General features: G+C 45.1%; 1 protein-coding gene across 2 annotated transcripts in view; it reads right to left on the reverse strand.

The window, feature by feature from the left end:
- CTBP2 (C-terminal binding protein 2) overlaps window positions 1–27,785 on the reverse strand; it is a 157,219-nt gene that overhangs the window by 31,211 nt on the left and 98,223 nt on the right. The window contains exon 4 of one of the 2 annotated variants that reach the window (XM_064145293.1): window positions 17,330–19,048. The exons of the other annotated variant lie outside the window; for it this stretch is intronic. Within the exon in view, the coding sequence (XP_064001363.1) occupies window positions 17,330–19,048 (1,719 nt within the window). The remainder of the gene's footprint in view (window positions 1–17,329; window positions 19,049–27,785) is intronic. 2 annotated transcript variants of the gene reach the window in all.

Consider the following 27,785-nt stretch of genomic DNA (forward strand, 5'->3'; position numbering starts at 1 on the left):
AAAGCTGACAAATTTTCCACCTTGCAGTAAAAAGCAGTTGGCAAAGATGGATGCTGATGCATCATATGCTGGCCTACACGTTTATACTCCTGATTACATCATGCTGATGATCCAAGTGTGCTGAGAAAGCCCCCTGGGATCCTGAAAAAGAAAGCTCCTGCAGCAAAAACTTTCTCACACAGTGCTTGTATCCAAAGGGATCTCAAAGGCCCTCACACATGAGCTGCCACTGACATGAAACTACCTCTGCTGGTTGCAATCAAGAGGTACAGGCTACGTGGCAACAAGGTGAGGTAAGACATGAAACTCCTCAAGAAACCCAGCTAAATGAGCATTTTACCATCACACAGTCAAGCCTGCCTGTATTTTCATGGTTCATTCCACAAATACCCAAGAGGTAAACTGTACAGCACTCAGTGTAATCTCATCCTCTAATTAATATCTCTGATAGTACACAGAAAATCCCAATACTGGGAAAAAATCCACCATGGATGGCCAGCTGACTTTCTTAAGAATACTTAAGGTGTCATAATTATCCCTGAATAATTTTGCCATTTAGTGGCATTACTTTCAGCAAGAGTTTTCCTGAATGTCTCCCAGGCAGATCACCTTCTTTGACCTACAGTCCTCTCTACACTAGCAAACCAATTCTCTGCCCGTTTAGTGCTCTGAAATCCTCTTCCTCAGAAGGAGAAAGGATGGTGATTCTGCAGGAATTTGCTAGAAGTTGCTCTCAGTGGAGAGATCATCTACAAGCAGACACAGAGATTGCAGTGACAGGGTCTGGAAATGATTTCCTGAGTTTTCTTAAACAAGTCATTTTGTTTCTCCTTGGAAGAAGTGGACCTTGAGAGAGGTGCACTGAAGCAAATCCCTCTCAAGGCCTTGGTTCAAGAACTACCCAACTGACATTGATGGCTTTCAAGATTATTTTTTTTGCTTTGTATGCAATGCAGGGGTCATGACTCTTGAAGGACTCCTCTTCAAGCTCTCACTGAATGAGCATGATGGATATTCTGTACCAATCAGTCATGCTGCCGTGGTCTCCAGGGGCCTTGCAGGAAGCGCTGGAGAAGCCACTGCACAGATACCCACAACAGAAACACGTCTGGCGCTGAGCTGCTGAACCACACTTGCTGCCAGCATTAGGTAGGGAGTGTGCATCAGGACCTCCTCCCTGGCATGTGCCTGGAGACAAGCATTCATCTGACTTGAGGCTGCTTTTCTCTTTCTTCCCATGGCACATAAACAAAAAGTCAGTTGCTACTTCCTTGTGATTCACATGAGGAGAGCCTGGAGTCAATGGGTTCAGTGTGGGGATCATTCAAACCAGCTGCAGCCAGTGAAAAGAATCTATTCTTCATTCCTGCAACCAGCCTTGCTAGAAAGTAGGGAGCAAATGTTCCACCCAAAATAGTTTTGGTCTGAGCACGAGAGAAGCTCTTGCCAACAATGTTTGAAGAAAGAATGTCTCAGCACCGGGCTCAGATGCCTTGCAAATGCATTCTGTATCTTCTACTCCAAACTGTATTGCTTTCTGCCTTTAACAGACTACCAGCTCTAAATGGTTCTGGTAGATTGCCAAGTGTTTTTATTTTGGCTAGTAGAGAGCTCCTCTCCACACAGGACCTATCTAGCATGGAAAGCAGACCTTCCAGGATGGAAAGCACAACTCCAGCTCAGCACTGGACCACCACAACCCTCCACAGTGACACCAAGTCATGCAGAACTCCTGGGTACGCTGGGGAGCTCCTCAGCTGCTCACCTCTCCCCATGAGCCAGGGGACAGGCAGGGGTGTGGGTACATCCCCCTTTGCTGGTCATGCAGAGCAGACCCTCCAGGATGTGTCCATCTGCTGGGTGTGCTCTCCTGCCCCTGCTTCCTGGTCCATCCCAGACTGATGGTGCAGATCAGGCCTCGGAGAAATGCTCTTCCACGTTGTATGCTTCTGTCACCATCTCTCAGTGCACCCAGTTTTGCCAGTGTGAGGATGCTGATAGTATTCCAGCAGACAATGCTTTCCTCAAAGAGCTGCAGGCCACCATGGCAACCAGCGGTGAATGGTCTTTGTGATTTATTTCTAACCAACAAGGAATTTGAGAAGCAGAAGGTGCTGCTGCTCTTAGAGATGCAAAGGTAGAGCAACAGACATGAGGAGCTTCCTCTGGGTGAGCAGCCAGGCCTGATCTGAGCATTTCCTCTGGGCAGGCTGGCCGTAGCAATTAATGCCGACAAAGCGCATACATCCTGAATTGTGTGTACTTCAGAAACGAAATGACACACACACAAAAAGCTATTGTGCTTTACACTTCTCTATCAAAAGCACTCAACTGTGATGCAGTAACATGACATTGTCTTCAGGACTCTTGCACAACTCCAGGCTGCCAAGAGCAGCTGGCTTATGGACGATTAAGAAGGGCCCATATTCTTCTTCACACACCCAAGTGCTTTTATGTGTGTGAAAGTCTCCATCCTCTCCCTACAGTCATCACTGCAGCATAAACTAAGGACAATGCCCTTTAACTAAAGATCCAAGAGAGGATAACCACTAAGATAAAAACGATTTGCATTTATAAATATCACAATGTAAGGGAAATGATAAAGCCCTGCAAGATCAGTTTCTAATTTGGTTTTAATCTCACTGGGTGTAGCTGTGCCAGTGTTGGCTGCCTCTGCGTCTCAGTCCCAGTCTCCTTCCCATCAGACAGGACAAGCCTTTTCCCAAATCACAACAGCTGGCTGGACCAACCCTCCACCTCCTCCTTCTTTCCCTTAGAGCATGATGACTTTTAAATCCTTTCAGGCTCAAAGCCCAGTAAGCAGTAAAGCCCAGCACAAAATGATATTTATGTCCCATAACTGCTCGGGTTTTTTCATCTAAGAATCCAATAGAAAAATAACTTCAGCAGCATTTGTCACGGCCAGAGGTGGATTTGTAACTCTGACAAAGTCAGTGTGCTGCACACAGACTTAAAGGAAGAGCAGAAGTCCCTGTCTTACTTCAGCTGTAGCAAGGAGTGGTTTAAAATCTTTTGGGGAACTGGAAACTTTGGTACGGACAGACAACCCAAATGAACAGCCGCAATGGCTGTGGAGTAGTTTCCTTAATTAGAAAGTTGGCTGCGTTCATAAGGAGGAGGGAAGCAACACTACAGACAGCCAAGGCAAAGAGCAAGTTAAAAATGTAGCACATGCAGCTTTGGAGGAAACACAAACTAGCTCTATCAGCCCCCCAGGTCCTCCAAAACCGCTTGTAATTATTAGGCTGAAAATCAAGCGTGGTCCTGCTGCTGAATCAGAGGAGTACAAGCTTGTGAATATGACTTGGCCTTAATTAATTCATTTTGACAAGGCTCAAAACACTCCCCAGGCAATTTAAGACACCGCAAAATTCAAGGAACTGACAGTTTTTGACCTCAAGATGTCAAATACAGAACTGTTGTCTAGTTTTGATGAGCTGTCACTCTGTCCCCTGGACATCCCTGCTGCGTTTCACGTCATGGGCTGCAGCCACACAACATGGGCCACGAGACTACTGGCACGTTCTCAAAGCATCAGTCAACCCAGATTCCAAGGCATCCAAGAAGCCTATTAATGTAGCAGTAGTGGTCTGCCCAGACTGCCAGAGAGGCTGTGGAATCTCCTTCAATCCCACCTGCACATGATCCTGGGCAACTAGGTGAACCTGTTCTAGCAGAGGGGTTGGACTAGCTGATCTGCTAGTCCAACCCTCGTCATTCTGTGATTCTCAGCCTTCTGTCCTGCTTTGACACCAGGCAATGGAAGAGTAGAGAGGCACCCAGTGCTGTGAAACCAGTTGCAAGGCAATCTGAGACACACACCTCCCTGCCTTGCTTGCTGGTCAGGTTTGCCTGGCTGCTGTTGTGGAGACCCAGTGTGCAGAAGTAGCAAGCCATATAGTAAACAGAAAATGCTAACCAGAAAGGCTGTCTATTTTTTCCTACAGCAGACCAGATCTCTGTCTGAAAGCACAAGAAACTAAGAAGATACATGCAAAGGTCCCTTACAACCTAAAGCCTTCTATGATTCTGTGATTTCAGACCGTGTACATGTCTCACACCAGCACAGGGTACATCCCCACAGGGAAGGTGGGTAACTGTAGAGAAGAGTGGAGAAGCTGCAGCTTTCCTCTGTGCTGGTTGCATGTGGGTCTGCCAGTCCAGCCAGCACCTGACACCTGTGATCAGAAGGAAGCTGATACCTGTTGTGCTGAGATAACAGAGCATCCTGCTATGGATACTCAAATGATTGGTGCCAAAACAGTGCTTCTGGGGAAGAGGCAGCTGTGCTGTGTGTCTGGAAAGACCAGGAAGCCAAAAGGGGAAAAAGCTTCTTGGCTACAGCAAAAATCAAACATACTGATGCTTTTCTTAAGCACAAGACTCTGGCCAAGGAGAATCATGGGTTATGGACTGTTTCCAGGGGTGCACATGAGATGTTCTTCCTGTAATGAAACATGAAGCTGTGACCTCCCAGGGCTGCACATGCTCCTCACGGTGGCAGGCTGCTACTCTGTGTGACAGAGCATGTGGAGTTAGTGAGTTTCTGGTTTTCTCTTTTAGACCATTCTCCAGGATGAAATGAAACATAGATGTCTGACATGAGAGAGGCTGAGGGGCACAGCTTTGGTCTGCAGACAGGTGACTGGAGGGTGATGGCTGCATGGACACTGAGTTTTTTGAGTGTGGCTCCAAAAAAAGAAAATCTCAGAGGACACCCTCACCATCCTGATCCATGCAGGAGATGAAAAAGAATCATCTTAGGCTGGACAGGGAGAAGTGCATCCCAGACACCTCTGCAGCAGGAATATGGCCATCAACCCAGGAAAGCTGCAGAATTACCACACAGCTCACACTCAAGAGCTCAATGTGGCTTGACACAAAGCAGAAAAGCACAGGTTACACACTACTGTTTACAAAAAAAGGTGGAGTAAGATCTTGGATCAATTTTAACTTGCTGTTTTGCCAAATGCTGATCAAAAATCATTGTGACTCCAAGGGCTCACAACCCACTTAACCAAACGGCACTACTGCATTTGGATTGACTTGAGTCAAGGTATTTTTGACACCATGAAGGGTAGATGCCAGAGGCAACTAAACAAAGTGCATAACCATGCTGACTTGAAAGGAGCATACAAAAAAAATCTGAAACACAAACATTTAGTGAGTGCTACCATCAGTCTTGATCCCAAGCATGGAATACTCCCCTGGAAACTCTCTAACTTTCAGGCATTGTCTCTCCCACAGCAGTATTTTGCTTAACTTACTGTTGCTGATCCCAGTGTTTCCCCCTTTCCTCTGCTCTGCTACCTTCCTGCTTCCTCTCCCACTCCTCCAGATATGTTTGCAGTGAAGGAAAGTTGCTCCCTTTGGCTCTGCAGGGCAGTTTGCAGCTTCAGCAGTGCTTGCAGCCCGGCTGCTGCTGGGCCGTCCGGCAATTCTTTGTAGGCACTTTGTGTTCAGTGCTTTGCTGCTTTGGCTTCCTGCCTTGCAAGCAGATTAAACTAATAGGTAAGAGGCAAATTAAATCAGTCTGCCTAATAACGTCCCAGAGTGGGAGTGAAGGAAATTGGAGATTCCCAAGGAAACTATCCTGGTATTCAGAGTATGGCCAGATTCTCCCCATTACAGGCAGGCATCATGGTGAAGAACCCTGTGCTCTTGGCACCCAGTGTGGGCAACCCACCACCAAACCCTAAACCCACAAAAGCCAAACAGGAATTGCATTGGAAACTGCTTGTCTTCAAGTCCAGCTGCTGCTCTGGAGCCGGAGGGCATTGGGAGGAGTGGGAAAGACTTTCAGAAAGAGTTAAAGCAGAATTCTTCCTTACTGGCATTTGATGCCTCTTCCTTCCTGGAGGAAAAAGCAGCTTCTGGTCCCCCTGGAAGAATAGTGGAGCATCTCCTCTTGGCTCTCACTAAGTGTGCTCTGCAACTTCCTGTACTTTAAACTCATTGCATAACATGACTGCACTGTGCAAAACCTCTCGAGCACCAAGCCTTGTTGGAGCCAATGTTGTTTCTTCCAATCCTTCTGTGAGATCTGCTTTCCATATGTCTCTGTCAATGTGCTTGCCTTCTTCACGACTGCCAAAGACCAGCCTCCCTCTCCAAAGATCCTACCCTTCTCCCTGCCTCAGCCTGCCTGCTGGCTGCACACAAGTGCACATCCATGGGTACTATGTGGTTGGGTTCTCTCATCTCAGCACTACTCTGCTCTCTGATACCTCTACTATGGACATAATGCCATGGCTATGTGTTTTCTCCAACCACTGCTCGAGCAGTTCCACCACTGTACCAAGGACAGAAGCCACAGCAAGGTGAGACTTCCCTTTGCATTTCCCAGGACCAAAGCTCATCTACTACCATGAAACAACTAATAAGAGAAAAAAAAACCAAGCAAACCAACCACCCTGAGTTTCAGAACTAAGCAAGAGTTACCAATGTCATAATTACTGCTGACTTCCCAAACTCCCGCTTTTCCATGGGCCTTAGGAGAACAAGACAGTCGAATGGATCTGATCTAGATTTCCCTTACACACCTCACACAGCTGCAAATCCTTTACAAGGTGACTTTACTTAGCAAAGGTTTTAATCCTGTGCACTACCTTCCATCTCACAAATCTCTCTTTATAGTCTAGAGCTCTATAGTACTGAGCCACAATCAAATTTGTTATCTCCACACACTCTTTTTGTGTCAACATTGCATAGCTGCCACTTCTCTTTCTTCTCCTCATTGCTGTTAGCTTTCATAAGTGACCTGTTTTGGTCTATTGTAGCCCTTGGTGTCACTAATCTTAAAACTGTCCCAAGACACACATAGAAATACATCAGTTCTAACATTTTCTGCCATTCCTGAAGATCCTCTATAGAGGCCCTCTGAAAAATAGCCAGCTCTGCCCTTCCTGCAGGACCCCATCCTTCAGTATCCAGAGAAGAGTCACTGGTCCTTTTCCCCCCATTCATGCTTTTCTGATGGAACAGCCAAGGCAGCTCCTGTGCTTTGGGTTGCCCAGATTCAGTTCCACTCTCATCACAGCACATCCCACATCCTGCTGCCACGATGTTCCATCCTCTTGCCTGGCATCCATTTCTCCAGGGTGGCCAGGGACTCTCCCATGACTTCCCACCCACTTTTAGTTAGAAAGCCTCTTCTGCCTCATTCTCAGAGATGCAAAAGCCTCAACTATTTTATCCTTTCTGCTTCAATCACCTCTCACTTTGAATCACAGAATCATAAAATGGTTTGGGCTGGGAGGAATCTTAGAGATAATCTAGTTCCAACACCCTGCCATGGAAGGGACACTTTCCACTAGGATCAGGTTGCTCAACCCTCATCCAACCTGGCCTAGAATGCTTCCAGGGAGGGAGCATCCACAACATCTCTGGGCAACCTGTTCCAGTGTTTCACCAACCTCACTGTAAAGAATTTCTTCACAATACCCAGTCTAAATCTACCCTCTCTTCCAGCTTAAAACCACTTCCCCTCATCCTATCACTATATTCCCTGATTAAGAGTCCAGGAAGCATTTTTTTTCCATTTCAGGAGATCTGGACGCTCTTTCCAGCCACCTTCCAGCCACCTTCCAGATTTCCACACTAAAGCTCCAGACTTCTTATAGCTCAATCAAGTTTAAAGTCTCTTTTTTTTTTTTAATTGAACCACTCAGCTGTGTCTAGTGATGGATGCTGGCAATGCAGCTGTTTATAATGGTCAAAAAGTCACAACAGTTTATCAATTATTTTGTAAAGCACCCTCTCTACAGCACAGTGGCTCCACACATATGAATCATTCTCTTTTTCTGAGATTTTTTTTTTTCTTGAAAGAGTCTCCAGTCAGATTAGCTCATTATTAGGAGTAGAGTCCAGCTCGATACAGCCAGTCACAGTTTAAGGCTGATTAAACCAAACTGTGCTAATTTGCCTAATTAGAACAAGTACAGATGTGAAACTGAAATATCAGGAATTAAGAAACTAGAAACCTTCAAACACATGCACAGCTAAACCACTTTTAAATGGCAAACATTCAAACCAGAACAATAGTTCTTAACACACACCCACACACCCCGGTACTGCACCTCAAAGTCAGGCCATGCAAAAATAACCAAAGACTAAGCAGCCACCATCAGTGCCCATCAGTCCTCTCTTGAAAGCTTTAATAATTCAACAGAATTTAATTTGCTGACAGTAAGAAAGGTGGAGTTTATTTTTGTTTCCAAAGTGTGACGTGGATGGACATCCTATCTCTGTAAGGTACACCCCAATTTGTAGCAAGTGCTGGGCTTTAAGCCAAACACAAACACACACATGCACAAACCTTGGTGTTCTCCAGATCAGGCCCAGAAACCACAGAGATCAAGCAAGAAAGCCTCTATCAGATTTAACATGCTCCATTAGAAACTGAGCAGCATTGCTGATACTTATTTCACCCCTAAGCCCTCTATTAGAATTTTCTATCTTAAATTTTCAATTGCAAACTTGTAAGGATTTGGTGGAATACCTTTTTTATGGCTTGCTTCAGACTGTTAAAAACAGCTCCAGTGCTAATGACCTAACTCCTGAACGTCAAAAGAAAAAACAGCACTTCATGAAATATTGATGCACACTTGGAAATTTGACAATTATCTCCAGAGCTCCTTGGTAAAATCTGAAAGCAAATAAATAGCAAACATTTCCTGGACTCATTAAAATACTGAAAAACAGAGAAAGCAACCTACTCATTATCCATTTGACAAATACAACCTATTATTTTTAATAATGCACAGGCATTCAATGCATAGAATTTACAGCTCCTCTTGCTTAGAGAAACCATTGGGTTTCTACATCAAATGTTAAGAAATGTAATAAAATTAAGTTATGTGGAGCTGGTGGCTTTAGCAGGAGAGGTTAAAATTATTCTTCTATCAAAATCAACAGCAAAGAGACTTTTTTTAACGATGGAAACACAACTTCACTCACTGCCCTCTTTTGGGAGCTGCTTGTCCAGGAAGAAATTCTCCAAAAATCATCAGTATTAATTCTGTTGGCTTCTCCCACGCAAACATAGGAAAAAGAAACTGGAGTAAAAAAGCTGACAAGCCAGAGCGTGGGGCTGCTAGCCCACATGATAGCTCTCTGTATCTTGCTTGTCTTATGCCAGCAAGATGATGCACAGGCTTGTCCTCTGGCCAGAGCTCAGCAGGAGAGATGCCACACTGCTGCCCGTGCTTTTAGGATGAAGGGCAAGTAGAAAGGACACCTTCTCCTGCTGAATAAATATGAACCGTAAGGGGGAGACTTCAAATGCAGAGCATGACAGGTTGCTTGGCATTGCATTACAGCGCAATCATGGGTGTTATTACAGTAATTCTGCTTTCTGGACCTTTTAGCCCTGAGTGCAGATGAAACAGAGCCACAACTGCTGCAAGGAATAATGAAATGGAAATTTAAGATCCTTAAGCCAAATGTTTCAGCTGGTGAGATAACAACTTCCACTCTTGTGCAGGTCTATTCAGCGTGAGCAAGAATTTGAAAACAGGGAAAACTTGAGCTCAAGAGGAATTGTAAGTGCTGCTCAGGTGGGAGAAGTAAAGCTGCATTCTGGCTTTCCTGATTACTTCAGTGTACCAACAGGATGGTCTAGACCCTGGTAACCTTTCTGTTCTCCACACTGAGCACTCTCTTTTATCTGCCATAATACATACTAACCAAGACTCCTTTAGTGGACCAAGCAAAATACATGTACTTGCATATGAGCTACTGTACTTATTAAATACTCATTTAAAACTTTATCCTAGCCATAGAAGTGCTTCAGCTGGGAAAGACCTCTAAGACGTCCAACCATTAACTTATTACCACCACAGTCATTAAACCATGTCCTGAAGTGCCATGTCCAAATGCTTCTTGAACACCTCCATGAGCAGTGACTCCACCACCTCCCCGTGCAGCCTGTTCCAATGCCCAAACGCTCTTGCAGCTAAGAAATCTTTCCTAATCTCCAACCTAAACCTCCCCTGGCACAATTTAAGGCCATTTCCTCTTGTTCTATCACCTGATACCAGAGAGGAGAGACCAACTCTCACCTCACTACAACAAGAAGAAGACAGAGAACACAACAAACAACTGCATGCAACATTTCCATTTGTGTTTTTTTTTTTCACTCTCCCACGTAACAGGGAGAGATGCTGACAAGAGCCTGGTCCATCAGAAGAAAAGGCTGATAATCTAACGCGTCAGTAAAGGAGTGTGTAGGAGGTAGCCTGAAACTGCTCAGGGATTTGCCATGTTAGAACCCTAAGCATCAGGAAACGTGTTAGGGTTAAGCAGACCAGCAACATACTTCAGGGGCATATCACGGTTTTACCTCCTATCTTCCTGTGGCTCCCGATGTGGCTCCTTGATGTAGAGGTAGCCCATCTGGAGATAGTACATTCTACATCTGGTAAACTCTGATGAGACTCTGGAATATATTGCCCAGAGATGTTTAAGGCCAGATTGGCCTTGGGCAGCCAAATCTAGCTGAGAGATATCTCTGCCGGGGGCGGGGTGTGTGTGTGTGCATGGAGTAGACTATCTCTGAGGTCCCTTCCTGCCTAAGCCATCCTATATATATATATGCCAAATGTTTCAATGTGGCCTCTGTTTTGATGCTCTTTTTCTGACTTTTTCTCTGAAAGGATATTCTAAATCATTATTTATTGCTGTATTTGTTGTCTAAACAAAGTCCTGTCTGCCTATTTACTTGCCAAGTCAGTATGACAACCTAGGAAATAACAAGTTGCTTGATAACCAAAACAAGCCACTTCTGGCAAACAATGAAGACTCCATAGAACTGCTGATCCAAATGGATAGTGACTGATCATATTATTCAGAGTTTTCCTCCCCATTTTCATGTGTGTATGTATCTGCATATATAAATAAAGCATGAGAGCACCATCTTGGCTCTTTGTATCAGTCTTTACCAAGATCTCCATCAGCTCCAACCATTCAGGTAAGCCCTGCTGGTTTACTTCTTACAGGGACAACCTGCTTATCTCTCAGATTACAGAGCCTAAACCACCCTCCTCCTGGGGACTACGATGCAGTTGGGAACTGTGGGAAATGTTATCTTTCTTCTCCCAACCCTTCCTTGGCTGCATTTGCAAGGTGTATAAGATGTGGCAAAGAGCTACCTGCCTTGGTCACTCTATGCTTGGTAGTCTAGCTGCACTCGCAGGACCCAGGGTGTCCTGGAAGGGGGATGCCACAGGAGGGAAGGGACCATAAGCCTCCACCACTGAACTGAATGCTAGCAGTGATGGCACTGACTCTTCAGATGTGGAGCACACTGCTCTTGCATCTGGCAGTGAGGTGTGCAGACACTAGCTGCAAACAAAAAAGTGAAATTTATGTCTGACCAAATAAGGTTAGGCCAAGGTCTTCCAAATGACCTGAGACCTGGAGTCATCACTCTGTAGAACTAGCCTTGCAGGGATGCTGTGTCATACAGACAGTGGCACAGGGTGGCCCTGCACAGGCAGGCCTAGGGCCATGCTACATCGAGACATGGGACTCACGTTTAAGCTGATTGTTGGCTTTGACACCCTTTAGACTGGGGGAGACAGCAGAGGAAGGAAAGCTGGGCACTAATCCTCTCCATCTGCTCCAGAGCAGCTAATTGGATTGTGAGTGCAGAAGGCAAGGCCCCCGGACATGGTGCTGGCGGTCACTGGAAAGGTGGAACTAAATACTGGAAAAATAACACACTTGAATCCCACTCCCAGAAGCAACATTTCACCTGTAACAAAATGCTAGAAACAGCAGTTAGAAGAAATCAGAAATTGGTTTTCTTCACCAAAAGCCAGCAGAATGCTGTTAATGCCTGGTTTTACTTAGGTGCAAAAGTCAAAAGCTCATCTGCCAGTTACTATATATAAACCTTACTAATGTATGTCCTACGTCTGCAACACTTATTTTACACCAGTGGCTTAACAATGTTGGTTTCCTGCTTTTTAAGGATTCAGCTGGGCACCTACTCTGCTGTTAAAAATAACAGACAATTCAGTGGTGCAGCATTTTCATTAAACTGGCCTGGTCTGTAATGCTGTGGGAAAGACAAGGAGAAGAAACATAAAAAATGTTTAATACAATAATGATCAGAAACCTTAATTTTTTTCCCCTCTGTGAACACTAAGTTTGTAGCTATGGAAACTACTTTATGAGAAAGCTAAAAAAAAAACTGCCAGCAAATATAGTCAGAAAATGATCTGGATATATAAAAGTCCTAACAATGATAGAGAACTACAGGCACAGGGTAAAAGGAAAGTGTAAATTGAAGATGACAACGCTTGTGCAGCTGACAACATGTTCTCCTCAGACAGCCCAAATTCATTTTTATTGCTATGGCACTAAAGTCAATGAATTGCAACTGGAATGAGTTTGACACTTTATATGGCTTTTGATAAAACCATTATAAAAAAACCCAAAAGCCCCAACATATTTCAGCCTTTAAGAAAGTATTTCAGAAGTGTATTCTCTGCAATCAGTGAATCATGTGCAGATATTTGCCAAGAGAGTCAGTATTTTATTGAGGTAGTTTTGAAACACCTCGCACACACTGTTCCCCAGCCATTTTACTCCACTAATGCAAGCAGCCCTGATGACTTCAGTTTTAAGATCCACACATAGTACACATCCACCCACTCCTCTGCCCAGCTGAGGTTGGTCAGTGTCCTTATGAGCCTTTCAAAGGCTTTCCCAAACTCACTGCTAGTACCTGTATCATTTTGCATCTTGCAAATGATGCTGTGACCATCAACACACCAGCAAGACACACGGCTTTTTTCAAGGTGTTCAAGAAATGTGTGGACATGGCACTTCAGCACATGGTTTAACAGCCATGGTGGTGTTAGACTGACAGTTCAACTCAACTATCTTAAAGGTCTTTTCCAACCAAAACAAGTCTAAGATTCTATGATAATCACGTATTTTCTCAGGGAAGCTACAATCCCAGTGAAAATCAGTAGTCCACAGTTTTCCCAGTGGAGGCTTACTTTACCTGGAGTAACATACTAGCTGGGAATGGCTCCAAGGACTTGCCATAGTCTGTCAGGTCAATGTGCAAATCAAATGAGATTTATTTAGCACACACAGCTTCCTTCAGTGCTGTTTCAGTGTGGATTGCTAATTGAGCTGCCATACATGTATACACTGTGATTACATGCTACAGTCTGTGCTGAAAACATAGTGAAGAAAAGCTTGAGTTGATTTCTGAACTGTGCTACACGGTACACTGGGTAAAGAATAAACCAACACCAACAAATGCTCACAAAATCCACACTGTGCATGAAACATCACCACTGAACTCTCTCTGCCCATAAACTAGGAAAATTTCAATGTGGCACTCATTTCAGTGAGTGAATGTTGCTGTTCTAATGATCCCTGATGAACCATCAAGGCTCTTGCTCTTGACTGTGCTCTTCTCTTTGGGCCTACCCACATGAAGAGCTTCAACCTGTGAGTGATCTGTAGTTAATAGAAATGTTAATCTGTCACAGGGTGGAAAATACCAATAAAAAGAATCACAACTAGGTGTTAAACAATATAAGCAGAGCTGAGCTAATCACAGAGAAAAGCATTTCTAGCTGGACTCTAAGCTGATAAAAGAGAAGGAGTCCCCTTCACAATGGAAAGAACCACTTATCCAAAGAAGACAGCTACCCTCAGGGTGGCTTTCAGTGAAGCAGTTCTGCTCTTCCTTCCTTATGACACTCACCTGACTTGCATGGAGGAGCTATTCCTCATCTCTGAGGGATGAATCTCCCTCTCTGATAATTTACTTTTGTATCTTCATATGTAAACTAGAGCTTGAAAAAACATCCAAGACACATAAATTCGTTCCTGTGTTCCCCAGTGGAGCTCCCTAAGCCCATCATCCGAATCTGGACCAACTCTTTCTTTGGGAGAAGTCCAGGGTAGCCACAAAATTACAAGACTTTTTAGTGGCTATCTGCTTAAAGACTGAAACATTGGATAAAAGAAAATGTTGTCATCTGATAAAAATACTGAGAAAGATGATAATTTTAAAATGCAACATTTTGGAGGTGGAGCTCCATCAATCTTGAACAATGACTGCTGGACACGCCTTGTCCTTACCAGCTTTGCTGCCCTGAGCTATTTATTTCTTGGCATTACCACCCACTTAAGCACGAGGCTGACCACAAACCCACTCTGGCAGCCAACGTGGCTTTGTCACTCAGACTTTGCAAGGTTTACTTTTCCTATTTTCCACCAAGAGAACTCAGTGCATTTGCTACCTGTGATGCTATGGATGGTGAGGATGCAGGAACAGCTGGCTCTGAGAATGTTTCTCCCCAGGGAAGCCATTCCTGACAGCTTCATATACAACATTTTGATGATACTGAGAGTGGCAGCTTTGCCAGAGCTATGGTTAGGAGGTTCCTAGGACAGGAAGCCGCTCAGCTTTAGAGACGTCACTCTTGGCTTCCACACCCCACTCACTCTGCCACCAAAGCAGTGGCTTTAGGGTGCTCATTCACCACCTTCTCTTCATACAGCTCTGCAATTCCCAGGAAGGGTGATGCATCTAACTTTTAATGAAGAACTATTTTATGAAATGCCAAGAACTTGCAGCAATAAGTCTTGCTGCTGATTTTCCCTTATCTAACCATACAGACACAAGGGGCCCATAAGCATGTGGCATGTGCCTGTATCCTTGCTCAGTGCACTGTCTCTATGATCAGGAATACCAGGCAGGAGAAGGTGTCTTCCTCCTGCAAGCCCTCTACCCAAGCTCCAGTAAACAGCAGCTGTACAGAATCCATATGGAATGTCAAATCTTATCACACAACAACAAATCTCAAAACTACTCACTGTAGGAAGACAACGATACACAGTCCAGCAAGACTTCAAAAAGAACTGAAATGCCTTGTTTTAAAGCCCCATCCATAGCACAAGCTTCAGAACATCACTGGACTACAACACATGCTTTATAGCTCTCCACTGTCTGAGAAGATCCATACCAACAGAAAATACCTGCAGACATTTAGAGACAGAATTTAATACTGAACTTGCTTTCACCTTGCAACTCAAGTGTCCACAGCTACAGTCAGGAGAAGGCTTCTCACTCCTAAAAACGCATGCTGTCTCTTCCTGCTGGCAAACACAGCTTCCCGGGATTTAGTCAAGTTTCTGTTTAAAAACATCTTAACTATTTGTAATACTTGCTTATCACCTTGCATGTAAGTGTGAACACTCCTTAGCAAGGGTGCTCCTCAAAGAGCAATTCCTCAACACAGCTCAAACACCTACAAAACGCCACGCCTTCCATCTTTTATCCGTATCCTTCCATTTGCCGTGGGTCTTACCTTGGCTTCTACTTCTAAAATACAGTTTAACAGGAAGAAAAGCTCTCAGGCTATTTGGAAAAAAAAAAAGGGGGGGGGGGGATGATCAATAAAAATGAAGACAATTTTACAGGTCCTACTTCAGCTAAACCTTTCAGGGACTTGAATGAGAAGATAATCTTTCTGTGATTATGGCCAAACCCTCTCGTTGCTTAGCAACACATAATTAAGGAATATGTTTTCAGATCCGCTTTGCAAGCTGGCCATTATCAGATGAAATTACTGGAGCAACAAATGTCATCCTCATGCAAATGAGTTGGTCGTAGGCAGGGAAAAAAAATCCATGCGGGTTGAGCATCGAGAAAGAGCTCAGCAGCACAGAAACGCTGCTGGCTTCCTCTGGTTGTGCACCAGTACTTCTTTTAAAGGGATACCATCTAGATTTTTGGAGAATAAAGTTTGTGGCTTATATATGAGACTCACTGAAGGAGAGGTTCATATCTCATGGCAGAGGACACTGTTCCCAGTGCTTCATCAGTCCCTCACCCCGTGGTTTTCACAGCATCAGCACCAATGGGCTCAGTCCGACATGTGACAAATAAATGAACATATTTGTGTTCCCTGCATTATGCCAATTTCTTTTTTTTCCCCAGGCTTTGGGAAAGTGTTTATTTTAAAATACTGCCTGGATGTATTGCTTTCACATCTGATCCGTGTCAACACAGAACGTGTTGCCTAATATTTAAGTATTTTTAAGAAATCAATACTTTGCACCAGCTACATAAAGGATGCTTAAGCGTGAAAGAAATGGCATCTACTTCCTCGCTGTGTAATTATGGTAAGGCAGGGAAAGGGGTGCACCAAGCGTCTGCATTTTGACAACTTTATCATTTCCACTCACAAAATCGCTCTTTATTTAGATTCCTGGGGAATGGCATCACCAGTTTGGCACCATCTCTATGCCTATAAATGGTATCCTTCTATTAAAGCTTTGCGTGTACATGCTGGTATGGCACATTGTTGGAGACTTGCTTGCATGGGGGTTCAGCTGAACTGCATAGGGAGAAAATCCCCTGCTTGCAGAGCCAATACCAGGAAAAATATTTCAAGGGATTTCTTTTCTTATTTTTTTTTCCAGCAAGTCAAGCCACAAACGAATGGATTTGGCAAATTTCCTTGCACAACGTGGTTTTGGGTATTATCATCAGGGTACTTCCTTCGAAGTGGAGAAGTGGAATCTGCTCAGCTTATCTGGCTTCACATCTCATCAGCCAAGGGCCTAAGTCCTTCTAGAAGGGGAAGGGGTGGTGAGGAGCCACTATTCATTTTTATTGTTCTAGTGCTTAATGACAGGCTTTTAGTTTTAAGCACAGAGCTATTACTTTAACAGCTCTATCACCTCACAGGCATCTCTAGAAGGAAATCAAGGGGTTTACATTGCGCCTGATAAAACAGCAAATTAATAAGAAGAAAAGACATAGGTAGTGGCCAAAGGTAAGTCGATTCTGGAATAACACCATTAGCTATCTGATGAGTTTAGCCAAAACAATGCCAACCATTTCCTCAGAGAAACACATTCGAACCTGATAACAGCAGTAAAAAGTCAATCTGCAGCAAACCTTGTAGTCCTAATTGCTCAGCCAGCACGGTATCTAATCTCCCGTTCTCTGCAAACAACAGGAACGGCAAGATTAGCCCCGCCAGCAGTATCCGAGATACGGCTCACTTTTAACTGAACCTGGCTAAGCAAATAAAAGTATTTGAAATTTAACAGCAGAGAGAGAACCAGCATCTTTAGCCCCTTGTAGTCAGCACAACCCTGTGAGGAAATCCTGTTTGCCTCCTTTTCTAAATAGGAAAGTGTCTAATACTGAGGTATAGAACCCTGATATATTTTACTGTGGTTTTTTTTGGGGGGAGGATAAAGTAAGCAATAACGAGGTGGTTCTAAACTATTTTATGGGCTAAGACCCTTCAGAAATTACTTGGTTCAGGTGATGCCATGGTGGAGACGATGACTGGGGGCCCCGTGCGCCTGCTGAGCTTCGGGTATGGGGAGGGCTGGGCTGGGAAAGCAGGTCCAGAGGGCGCCAGGCTGCTGTCCCCCGGCGGTCCCGGCCGGCGGAGGAGCTGTGGGCTGCCATGCGGGCTGGGTGCAGGTGATGCAGCTGCCGTCCGCTCCCTCTTCATCAGCTCCATGGGCACGGTGTAGGTGGTAGGGTAGGCTGTTTTGGGGCTGGCATGTGGGTTGGCCGTGGTCATGGGCATGCCGACCGGCGCAGAGTAAGCGGAAGCTGGGCGTGGGTGTGTGTTGCAAGGCAGGGGGGTGTTGTATCCAGAGCCAGGGAGAAAGTGTGGCCCCTGAGGAGCGCCTGCCGAGGCAGGGTAGGTGGTGGTCTCCAGCAGGTGCTGGGTTGGGGCACTGGATGGCCGGCGGTGCATCTCCACTCCTCTTGGGGAGACTGGCTGCAGTGGAGGCTGGGGCTGTGGGATGGCCGGGCCATCCGTGGGGGGCCCCGGGCCCAGGGGTATCCCATAGTCACCTGGCAGCTCGCTGCGGTGGCTGAAGCTGTTGGAGCGGGTCCTGGGACGCAGTGCCCCACTCCTCCGCTCCTGCCTCTGCAGCTGCATTTCTGCCTTGTAGTTGTGGGCAATGCGGGAGAGCACACGGGCCTGCCCCAGGTTCGGAGCCACAGACTTGATGTCGTTCTCCTCCATCATGGCTAGCAGGTTTGGGGAGTCAAAGCCCTGTTGCAGCAAGGCAGCGAAGGTGCTCTCCGAGACGCCTTCTGCACGCAGCAGCGCCACAAACTCGGGGTCAAAGCTCCTCTTCCCCTCTGGCCCAGGAAAGGTGGGGGGCACCGGTGGGTGGGAAGGTGTTGACACCGCTGCCTCATAGCTGTCATAGGGACCCTTGGTGCCAGCACACTCGCGGCCTGGTCCATAGCCAGTGCTGGTGCTGCTGGTAGGATCCACCACCAAGCAGGTGGGTGCAGCCTGCCTGGCTCCCGCTGGCTCGGGGGGCCGTTCTGCCCCATCACCATAGGCCTGCCTGCTGGGAAAGGCAGGTGGCTCTGCTGCATACCGTGGGCCTGTAGGCTCCATGCCATACCGTGCCGGGGAGACATCTCTGCTGCGCATTCGCTGTCCATCCAGGGCCATCTTGGGGTCGCGGTAGAGGCGGGTGGCCTCCGGTGGGGCAGGCAGGCGTCCCGGAGCCTGGTCCCAGGAGAGACGGCTGCCAGGCACCCCATAGCTCGCCAGCGGCCTGCTCACCACATGGTCGCGGTAGTAGCGGGGGTCCTTGGGCGACCTGGCTGCCAGGGACGGGTCGCTGTAGTAATCCTGGGGTGGCAGGGAGCCCCGGCCTGCCATGGCCGCCTGCCGGTCGCAGTAGGAGAAGTCAGGAACAGAGCCCTTCCTGAGGGGCCCCGGGGTGAAGGTGGCATCCTGGTATGGGTACGCCTCTTGCTTCAGCTCCGCGCCGCCCTGCAAGATGATATCGTTTGCTCGAGGTGGCTCATACCAGCCGCCCTCACCGCCGTAGGTCAGGGAGCTCCTCCGGCCTGGTGGCCTCTGGTACTCAAAGGCATTCTCGCTCTCCCAGTTGCCTTCATACCAGCCGGCAGCGTCCCAGCTCTGCGAGCGGCCGATGTTGGGGTGCTTGCTGGGGATGGGCATCGCCACGAAGCCACTTGCTCCCGCTGTAACAGAGAGGAGGCACCTTCCTTTTCAGCGCTGCTCTGGCACGCATCAAAAACAGACGGTGCTCTGCCTGAGCCCTCCCAGGACTTCAGCAACCACGGGCAAGTGGTTTTGCCTTTCAAAGTGTTGCCTGAATTATTAATTCTTTGAAACCTTAGTAGGCAAAGCATGAAGTGGCCGCCGCCGCCTGCTCTCACTCCAGCTCGGTGGAGGGAGAGACCCTTCCCGTGCAGTGCAGCCGCAGAAGAGGGCGGCCGCTCAGCCCAGATGCTTTATCCTCTGCCGCTGGGGACGGCGAGCGCACATGGACAACTGGCCGAGCAGTGTGCAGGGATTAGGAGCTAAATAAAACCACTAAAGCCCTCGCTCCATGTGACATCATTTTAGCCCGATGAAATCTCCCGCGCAGACCCAGCCAGCAACCTCAATGCAATTTCTCCCTGGGGGGAACGCTTTGGGTTTTTTATTTCCATGTTGTTGTTTTGTTTTGTTTTTTTAACGTGCGTTTCATCCCTTTCAGTTGTCTCATTCCTTGTTAGCTCAGGGCTCCCCTCCACACCAGCACCCACCAGGAGTCGGCAGACAGATAACAAAACGCTCACGTAGCCGCCTGTCCCCACGCACACGCATGTGAAAATAAAAAGAGGAAAGCTTCAGTGTCAGCTCAATCTTAATCCACCCTGATGAAATGCTAATCCACTGCGCACAGCTAAGGACAAACTACATGGGAGCAAGCAGGCAGCGCCTAAAAAAAAGCCAGTGCAGGATACTCAGGAATACAAGAACGATTAGAAATCAGTAAGGTATCTGTTTAACACTTCAGCAATATTGTAATTTGCGTTGGAAATTACACTTTTTTTTTGGGTTGTAGTTTCAAATTAGCCATACTAACTAGGCTCCAAAAGGATTCCTTACACTATTATCATAATATTCAAATCCTTTCATCATCCCAAGACAGAAAATTGTGGAGGTGTAATCTGGAATGTATAATTTTAAGACCCTAGTGGAGGTCACAGAAAACGAAGGGAGGATCAAAGGATCTAAAACTTGGTCTTACAAAGCAAAAAAGAGACAGTAGACTTTTGCCTATTATCTCTATCTTCTTTTGGAAAGAAGCGTGTGTTTATGAGATGAGAAAACACTCAGAAACATCAGACAAAACTCAATTTGTATCTAGTGGTATTTCAATATTCATATGGATTAAGGTTGTTTTTTTTTTTACATTTAGAGTAGGGAAAAGGATTTAGATGGAATCACACCACAGAAAATTGTTATTTGGGAATGTAATAAAAATTTCCATGTATAGTCACTATTTTCAGATGATATTAAATCTATTTCAGAGGTATTAAAATGGCTCCCCAAAACATGCATCTAAATTGCTCAATGCTGCTCGTGCTCAAGTATTCCTTTTCAAAGAAGAATAGGTCAACCATTACTTATTTTGCTAACTACTGCTGGTGAAGCAACATTTTCCTTTTTTCAGTTACAAAAATTCAGATGGAAACTACTTTGCTTTTCTTCTGCCACGATCATAGATTTCTTCACTTCTAGGAAGGGCCCAGAAAAGGAGTAGTAATAACCTTCCATGCTCTGAGTGCAAGACAGCTTGTGCATTTTTCCCAGTTAATCCACAATAAATGTTTAGTGCCCTAGCCATCACATGATAGACTATTGTGCTATTATGATAGCTAAATCACTAATACAGTCTAATGCTTATACTTGCCTATCATACTAATACCTCTGGGCTATATTTCTGACCCAAATACTGACAGGATCTTTGAGTAATCCCTAAATTTCTTTATTGCAGTAAATATCATAAATCCTCTTCAAACATTCCCTCCTCCAATTCCATCCCCAGGAACCACAGCCTTTAAAATTATGTTGGATATTACACAGACATGCAAAACACGGCCCCCAAAAGATTATTTATGCAATTCTCAGAGAATATCTGATTGGCATCATATTGAGTTAACTAACAAACTTAAGGCACACTGGAAAATTTCTTCTTTTGTGAGAGTCAAAATGGGAAGACACATTTGTGACTTATAAATAAAGCAGAGAGCATTTTAACAAACAAAAAACCCGTTTTATTACAACAACATTTTGCTAAAGAATAAAATGTATTCCCAACTGGATACAGTGAGATCTGTGCCATTTGTTTGTTCTGAAGCAGCAACAAAAAGCCACCAAAAATGTATGAAAAAAAGGGCAATACAATCCTGGTCTATAGGATCAAGGGCATCTTCCATCATTATCTTCAAAGAAATTGCTCATGAACATAGCCACCATGTTAAGCCCTGGTTGACAATGGAAAAAAAACCAAACAAACATGCCATAGAGGACTGAAATTTAAAAAATGCTGATCTTGAACAACTGCAAGGGAAGTCAGAAGGCAGCTCTGAGCATTTACTACCTCTGAAAAAAACACAAAAGCTTTAATAATGGACAAACAAAGAGACCTCGCCCAAACCAACACATCTGTCACTGGTAGCCATGCCTTGCCTAACACCAGTGCACACATGGACAGCAGCAGAACTAGAAGACCCTTCCTTCAGCCCGAATGCAGAAGCAAAGATGTTTGCCCACACCGTGTGCCACTGCACCAGATTGCTCTTGCGTGGGCACAACCTTCCTTTACACAGGTAAATGCACAGGATGTGCATTTCTTACACCTGCTTCTCAGGAAACTTTACCTTCAGACCTGCTGCTGGGAACACTCATGCATATGGATGATTTATCTCATACACACTGACCTCAATGGAACAAGCTACTCCTGTGTGCCAAACCAAGCAGAGGTAAATGCTTGCAGGACCAGGGGCTGTAGGACTTATACTTTTTTGCCTGCAGCGATGAGGCAGATGTCTTCTTTGGAGGGCTCTGCTAGCCCATCTTCCTGAGGACCGAGAGGCACCAACAACCCTGCAGCCAATGGGGAAGATATGCCCAGAAATGGTGGAGCTAAGTAGCTTCTCATACCACCAAAGCAGCAAAGGAAATGTTACACTCCTCAGTGAATCAAGAAATGAATAAGAAATGATTGGCATGAAATATTGATGGATGGGCAGCAATGGTCTTATGTTTTTCTTTTATTCTGGCACTCTTAAAAGCAGCACCTATAGAAGTCCCTGTCAATGCTGGAGCTTTCTGAATTCAGACCCAGACAGCAATAGCCAAAAGAGGACACAAAGGCACGGGACCACAACCCAGTGCTGCAGCAGTGAGGTTGAACTAGATGATCTCCAGAGGTTCCTTCCAACCCTCACCACTCTGTGATCCTGTCATAACTGACCTCCTCTGTGCTACTTCAGAGCAGAGACAGACACTGGCACTCCTGACATGAGGAAGACATGAAGGACTGAGGGACAGGCAAAAATCTGTTTTCATTTTATCTTTTAGTTCTAGAGGTATTGGACAGAAAAATCCCACACACAAAAGCAAAAAAAAAAAAGGGGGGGGGGGGGAGGAAAGCTGATCAAAAGATTAAATGCTCTGGTATTTCACATCATGTGAAAAATGCACAGTTTTGACTTAATACCCTGACTTCCAGTTTAGTGTTGATCTAATACAGGGCAAGTTGTCCTATGAGACAACTACAGAAGACATCTGCTCTGAAAAAACAGAGTAGAAGAAAGGTGTGACCACCACTTCAAATGGTTGAATTCTTTAGTCTAGAGAAAAGGAGGCTGAGGGGAGCCTTTCTTGCTCTCTATGACTACCTGAAAGGAGGCTGGAGTGAGGTGGTGGTCACCCTGTTCTCCCTAGTAACAAGTGAGAGGATAAGAGAAAATGGCCTCAAGTTGCACAGAGGAGGTTTAAGTTTGATAGTAAAAGAAATTTCTTCACTGAAAAGGTTATCAAATGCTGGGATAGGTTTGCCAAGGAGGTGGCTGAATCTTCATCCCTGGAAGTGTTTAAAAGCTGCAGAGATGTGGTGCTGAGGGGCATGGTTTAGCACCAGAGTTGGCGGAGTTTGATAATGGTTGGACTTGATGATCTTAAGGGTCTTTTCCAACCAAAATGATTTTATGATTCTGTGAACTTTCGAAAATCGATAGCATGAAATCTAGTTCTGGAAACAAGTCAGAGTGGATAAGAAACAAGTATCTTACAGCGTGCTAGAAAGTGCCATTTTCTTCCCATGAGGAGAGTCTGTTTTACATATAAAACCTATGATAAGAAATCAGGATGCTAAATCTGCCACAGAACTGTGTAAACAACATTTTTTGGTGTCTCTAGCACTGACTCGGGAGAGGTCAGATATGAAATTTAATTCACAGTGATTTAAAACATTTCATTGCAAAATTTGAAAGCAAGTTGCTGGAAAAATTACTCTGTAACAAAACAGTGCAGAGTAGGTTTCGTTTTGCTTTTTATTATTTTAAAATACTTTTCAATTACAAGTCTAAATCTTGTTTATATTGGGGGAAAAAATATTTTTAATGCAGTGAAATGTTGATGTTTTCTCCCAAATAATTTCCTTCTGGGAGAGGGAGGAACTGAAACAACATAGTGAATATGCCAAATGTAATTTCTGGCAAAAACTGTAAGGTGCATCAACCCTGGAAAGGCAATTTCTCTTTTAAAGGCAAAGGAATCCAACTGCTGGTAGTGAAAAATTCTCTAGAGAACAAATACATCTTGTGTTAATGGAGAGAGTAGGTATCAGAACACCCAGCCTTTATACTTCTCTCTGACACTGTCAGGGAGTAAATGACTTTACTTCTTGCTCACAGACTCCCCGTCCATCAAGAGGGATGTAATAATGCACAGCTATCACATTCAGATGGTGTTAGGTTTAATCAGTGTTTGTCATATGTTTTCAGGTACAAAGCTACCAGTAGGATAAATGCTTCTGCCTTCACTGCCTGAGCTTTCAAGGACCATGTGTGATTGTGCTTAATGACCCCCAAAGCTTAAGGAGCCTTTTCTGAACATTGGCCTCCTATGTTCAGCTTACAGGATGTCAGGGAAGCAGAAATGAGAGGCTGCTAAACTGTACTGTGCAATATACCATGCATGCTATGGGGAGGAAAAGGAATAATGAATAATGTGTGTGAGTAACAGACACACACACACACAAATTAAAAACAACAAAAAACAATAAAAAAAAAAAGGGAGAAGAAAAGCAGGAAGAAAATGTTCCAAATCCTTGGAAATTACTGCATTTGCTAAAATTTGGCTCTGTAAAGATCTCTCTCACAGTGGCAATAAGCACTCTGCCTAGATGGACTTTCTAACAGTCTCCTGAAATTAGAGGAGCACAAAGAGAAAATTAGCAGGATTGTGTTGGAATCATTTTCAATAATCAAAGGAACAGAACAGCATCTGAAAGCACTCAGCGCTTGAAGCCATGCCACATGCTTTTACCAATTTCCAAACCAAAAGCATAGATGCTTTGTAACTCCAACAAAACACTCTCCAATACCAACTTGGTACGACACAACAAAACACGCTTCAGATCAGCCCGTTATTAAACAATCACTGCCTCATGTAACTCTGTATTTTGATTACTTTAAAGCAAAAACCAAAAGCTTACATCCATTTGTGACTCACCCTGCTGGTGCTGGGACAGAAATGTGCCATACCGTTGGCTCACGTGCATTACAAGCTACGGGAAGGCACCGGCGCACGTTGCCTCTAAATGTTACATACAAACTGGAATCCCTAAATGGGTTTAATTGCCGTTCCTGATGGCTACATACAAATGGGCCCAGGAATATGGGAAACAAAAGGTCAACACTGTACCTAAGTGGATGTGGAGGCATGGAAAAGAAGCCTGCCTCCCACATCAGATAGAGCAGGTATTTACTCTAAGAACTGCTAAGGCAGTATTTGCACTGTCATTCCGAGTAACTTCCCAAACCCCCTAAACTTCACCCATCAAAGTGCTAAGCGGATGCAAAGACTTTTCTGCTCACACCACTGGTGGTGTGCTGAGAAGGTGCAGAGATGCATTTCATGTAATGTAACTACAATGACCTTTTACTTGATCACTGTGGTCCTGACCACTTGCCTCTTCACTGCCTTTCCATGTCTGTTTCTGCTCAGAAGTTTGGCTTAGGAGAAAGGCTCCTTCCCACTCTCCCAGCAAGCCAGCACCATGTCTCAAATCACTGCCACATGCCATCAGCTCTCTGACTGGAGGTACTTCATCTGTGGTTCACTGAAGGGTGTCCTACCTCAAATTACCTTGTATGTATTGCAGAACATGGTATGCACAGAAGCACCCAGATGAGCACATGGTAACTTGTCACCTCATGGTATCCTGCTCCCCTGGCGAAGCCTTGCTGGTTTGCTGTCTGAGATGAAAATCAGGTTGCAGGTAACAAATGTGGGAAGCTGTCAATCATCTCAAATACACTTGTGGTTAAAAACAAGAAGGCCAGCTGTAAAGCATCCTTTGAGCCATTGGAATTAACCCTACAAGCTCTTTGAACCTCACTCAGAAACAACTTTGCCTTCAAGAATGGGGAGAATCCAGTAAAAGTTAGCAGAAACACCACTGTCACATTCCTGCATCAACAAAGGAATAACAAAAATATCAGATGTATCTCTATATCACTTTTAAGAGCTACAAAATGAAAATCAATCTGGATGCTGAATGGCAGTCTAAAAGCCAGTAGACAAGGTTCACTGGGCACATCCCTCAACTGCTCACAAAGATCTAATCTACGATGCTCTTAAAAATAATCCCCTAGAAATCACATCAAGCACCTTGTCTCCAAAACTGGGTATTAGACTTTGAGGTCAAATCTCATCGTTTTTAATAAGAATTCAGGATCAAGATTTAAATACCATGGGTAATGAAAAGCATGGGAATTATATCTGTCCCAGAAAGCAGCAGAGAAATCCGTTGTTAAATGAATCTCTATTGTAATTTTGAACTCTGCCAGGCATGTCTAGGCTTTGCATAAAAAATAATTAATTACTAGATTCTAACACAGTCCTGAGAAGATAAACAGGCTGGGGTTCAGGGTGTCTCTCTGCTTTCCTTCCCCTGATGATGCCAGGAGCTTGAAAAATGTACTTCCTGTGCAGACTCGGATACAAAACCAAAACCAAACCAGAGGAAACATTCCTTTAGCTAAAAAAAAAATGAAACAAAAACCCCATGCATGCATTGCTTTCCTGAAAGATGGACTTTTTGTGTTGTTGTGCTGCAATAACCACATCAAACTATCAAAGTCTGGAGGGGCCAAATCTGCAGGTAGTTCTTACTGTGGTCCCTCACTATCCAAAGGGATGATTATAGGAGATGGCTGCTCTCAGATGGGCATGACCCCAGGAATGAAGCTGCCAGCCCAGTGTCCATTCCCTAGATTCATTTCCTGACTCAGTCAGTTACCTGTTACCTCTCAAAACTCAGTGTCTGGCTGCCCAGGGAGGTGGTGGAGTCACCATCCCTGGAGGTGTTCAAGAAAAGCCTGGCTGAGGCACTTAGTGCCATGGTCTAGTTGACTGGCTAGGGCTGGGTGCTAGGTTGGACTGGATGATCTTGGAGGTCTCTTCCAACCGAGTTGATTCTATGATTCTATAACTGCAGGATATTTAGTGACCTGAAGCTGTTTATTAGTAAGTTTTGAGGTGCTAGATGGCAGCAGAGAGTGCTTTGCTAAAAAAACCCACCAAACCAAACCAAACCAAACCAAACCACCCCCAAACTAAGAAGACCATCTTAAAAAAAAAAAGACAAAAGAAAGGAATGGTGTCAAACTAATGGGCTACATCAAAGTACCAGTAAGAAATGATCAATGCTGTTCAATTCTAAGGCAACAAAAATGCACAACCAACTTGCTCTTTGAAGAAAACTGTCAGATATAAAAGACATAATCAAAACCTTTACTGTTTTGGCACTTCGATCCATTACATCTGTTTGTGGATACCGAAAAGTCTACAAGAGAAGTTGTGTAATGTGTTTCCCTGCAGCTTTATTTTAGTATAGCCAGATGTTCTACTCTCGTCAAAGTATCACAGTATCACAGTATCATCAGGGTTGGAAGAGACCTCACAGATCATCAAGTCCAACTCTTTACCACAGAGCTCAAGGCCAGACCATGGCACCAAGTGCCACGTCCAATCCTGCCTTGAACAGCCCCAGGGACGGCGACTCCACCACCTCCCCGGGCAGCCCATTCCAGTGTCCAATGACTCTCTCAGTGAAGAACTTTCTCCTCACCTCCAGCCTAAATTTCCCCTGGCACAGCCTGAGGCTGTGTCCTCTCGTTCTGGTGCTGGCCACCTGAGAGAAGAGAGCAACCTCCTCCTGGCCACAACCTCCCCTCAGGTAGTTGTAGACAGCAATAAGGTCTCCCCTGAGCCTCCTCTTCTCCAGGCTAACCAATCCCAGCTCCCTCAGCCTCTCCTCGTAGGGCTGTGCTCAAGGCCTCTCACCAGCCTCGTCACCCTTCTCTGGACACTACTAAGTATTCACTCGAATCAGAATCAAACCTAGAAGTCTAGGCCAGATCCTAACCTCCTTGCTCTTTGAAAGATTCTCACTCAAGAGTTAGATAGGAGGTTTTCCTGGCATTTTGAAGGAAAGTCTGTCTTCTTCCCATCTGTCCCCAAGGACTGATCGTTTTCTGTCAGATATTTGGAAGAGGTAAAGCAGCCAACTTCCACCCCCTGCGTGTTGGAGGAGGATTCTGCAGTGCTCCCAAACTCCAGAGCTTGGGAACAGTCAACAGGGGTGCTCTGAAGCTGCTGCTCCAACAGCCCTTTAACACAGCTTCTCAT

This window comes from Pogoniulus pusillus, chromosome 6 (assembly GCF_015220805.1).
Source record: "Pogoniulus pusillus isolate bPogPus1 chromosome 6, bPogPus1.pri, whole genome shotgun sequence".
NCBI lineage: Eukaryota > Metazoa > Chordata > Aves > Piciformes > Lybiidae > Pogoniulus > Pogoniulus pusillus.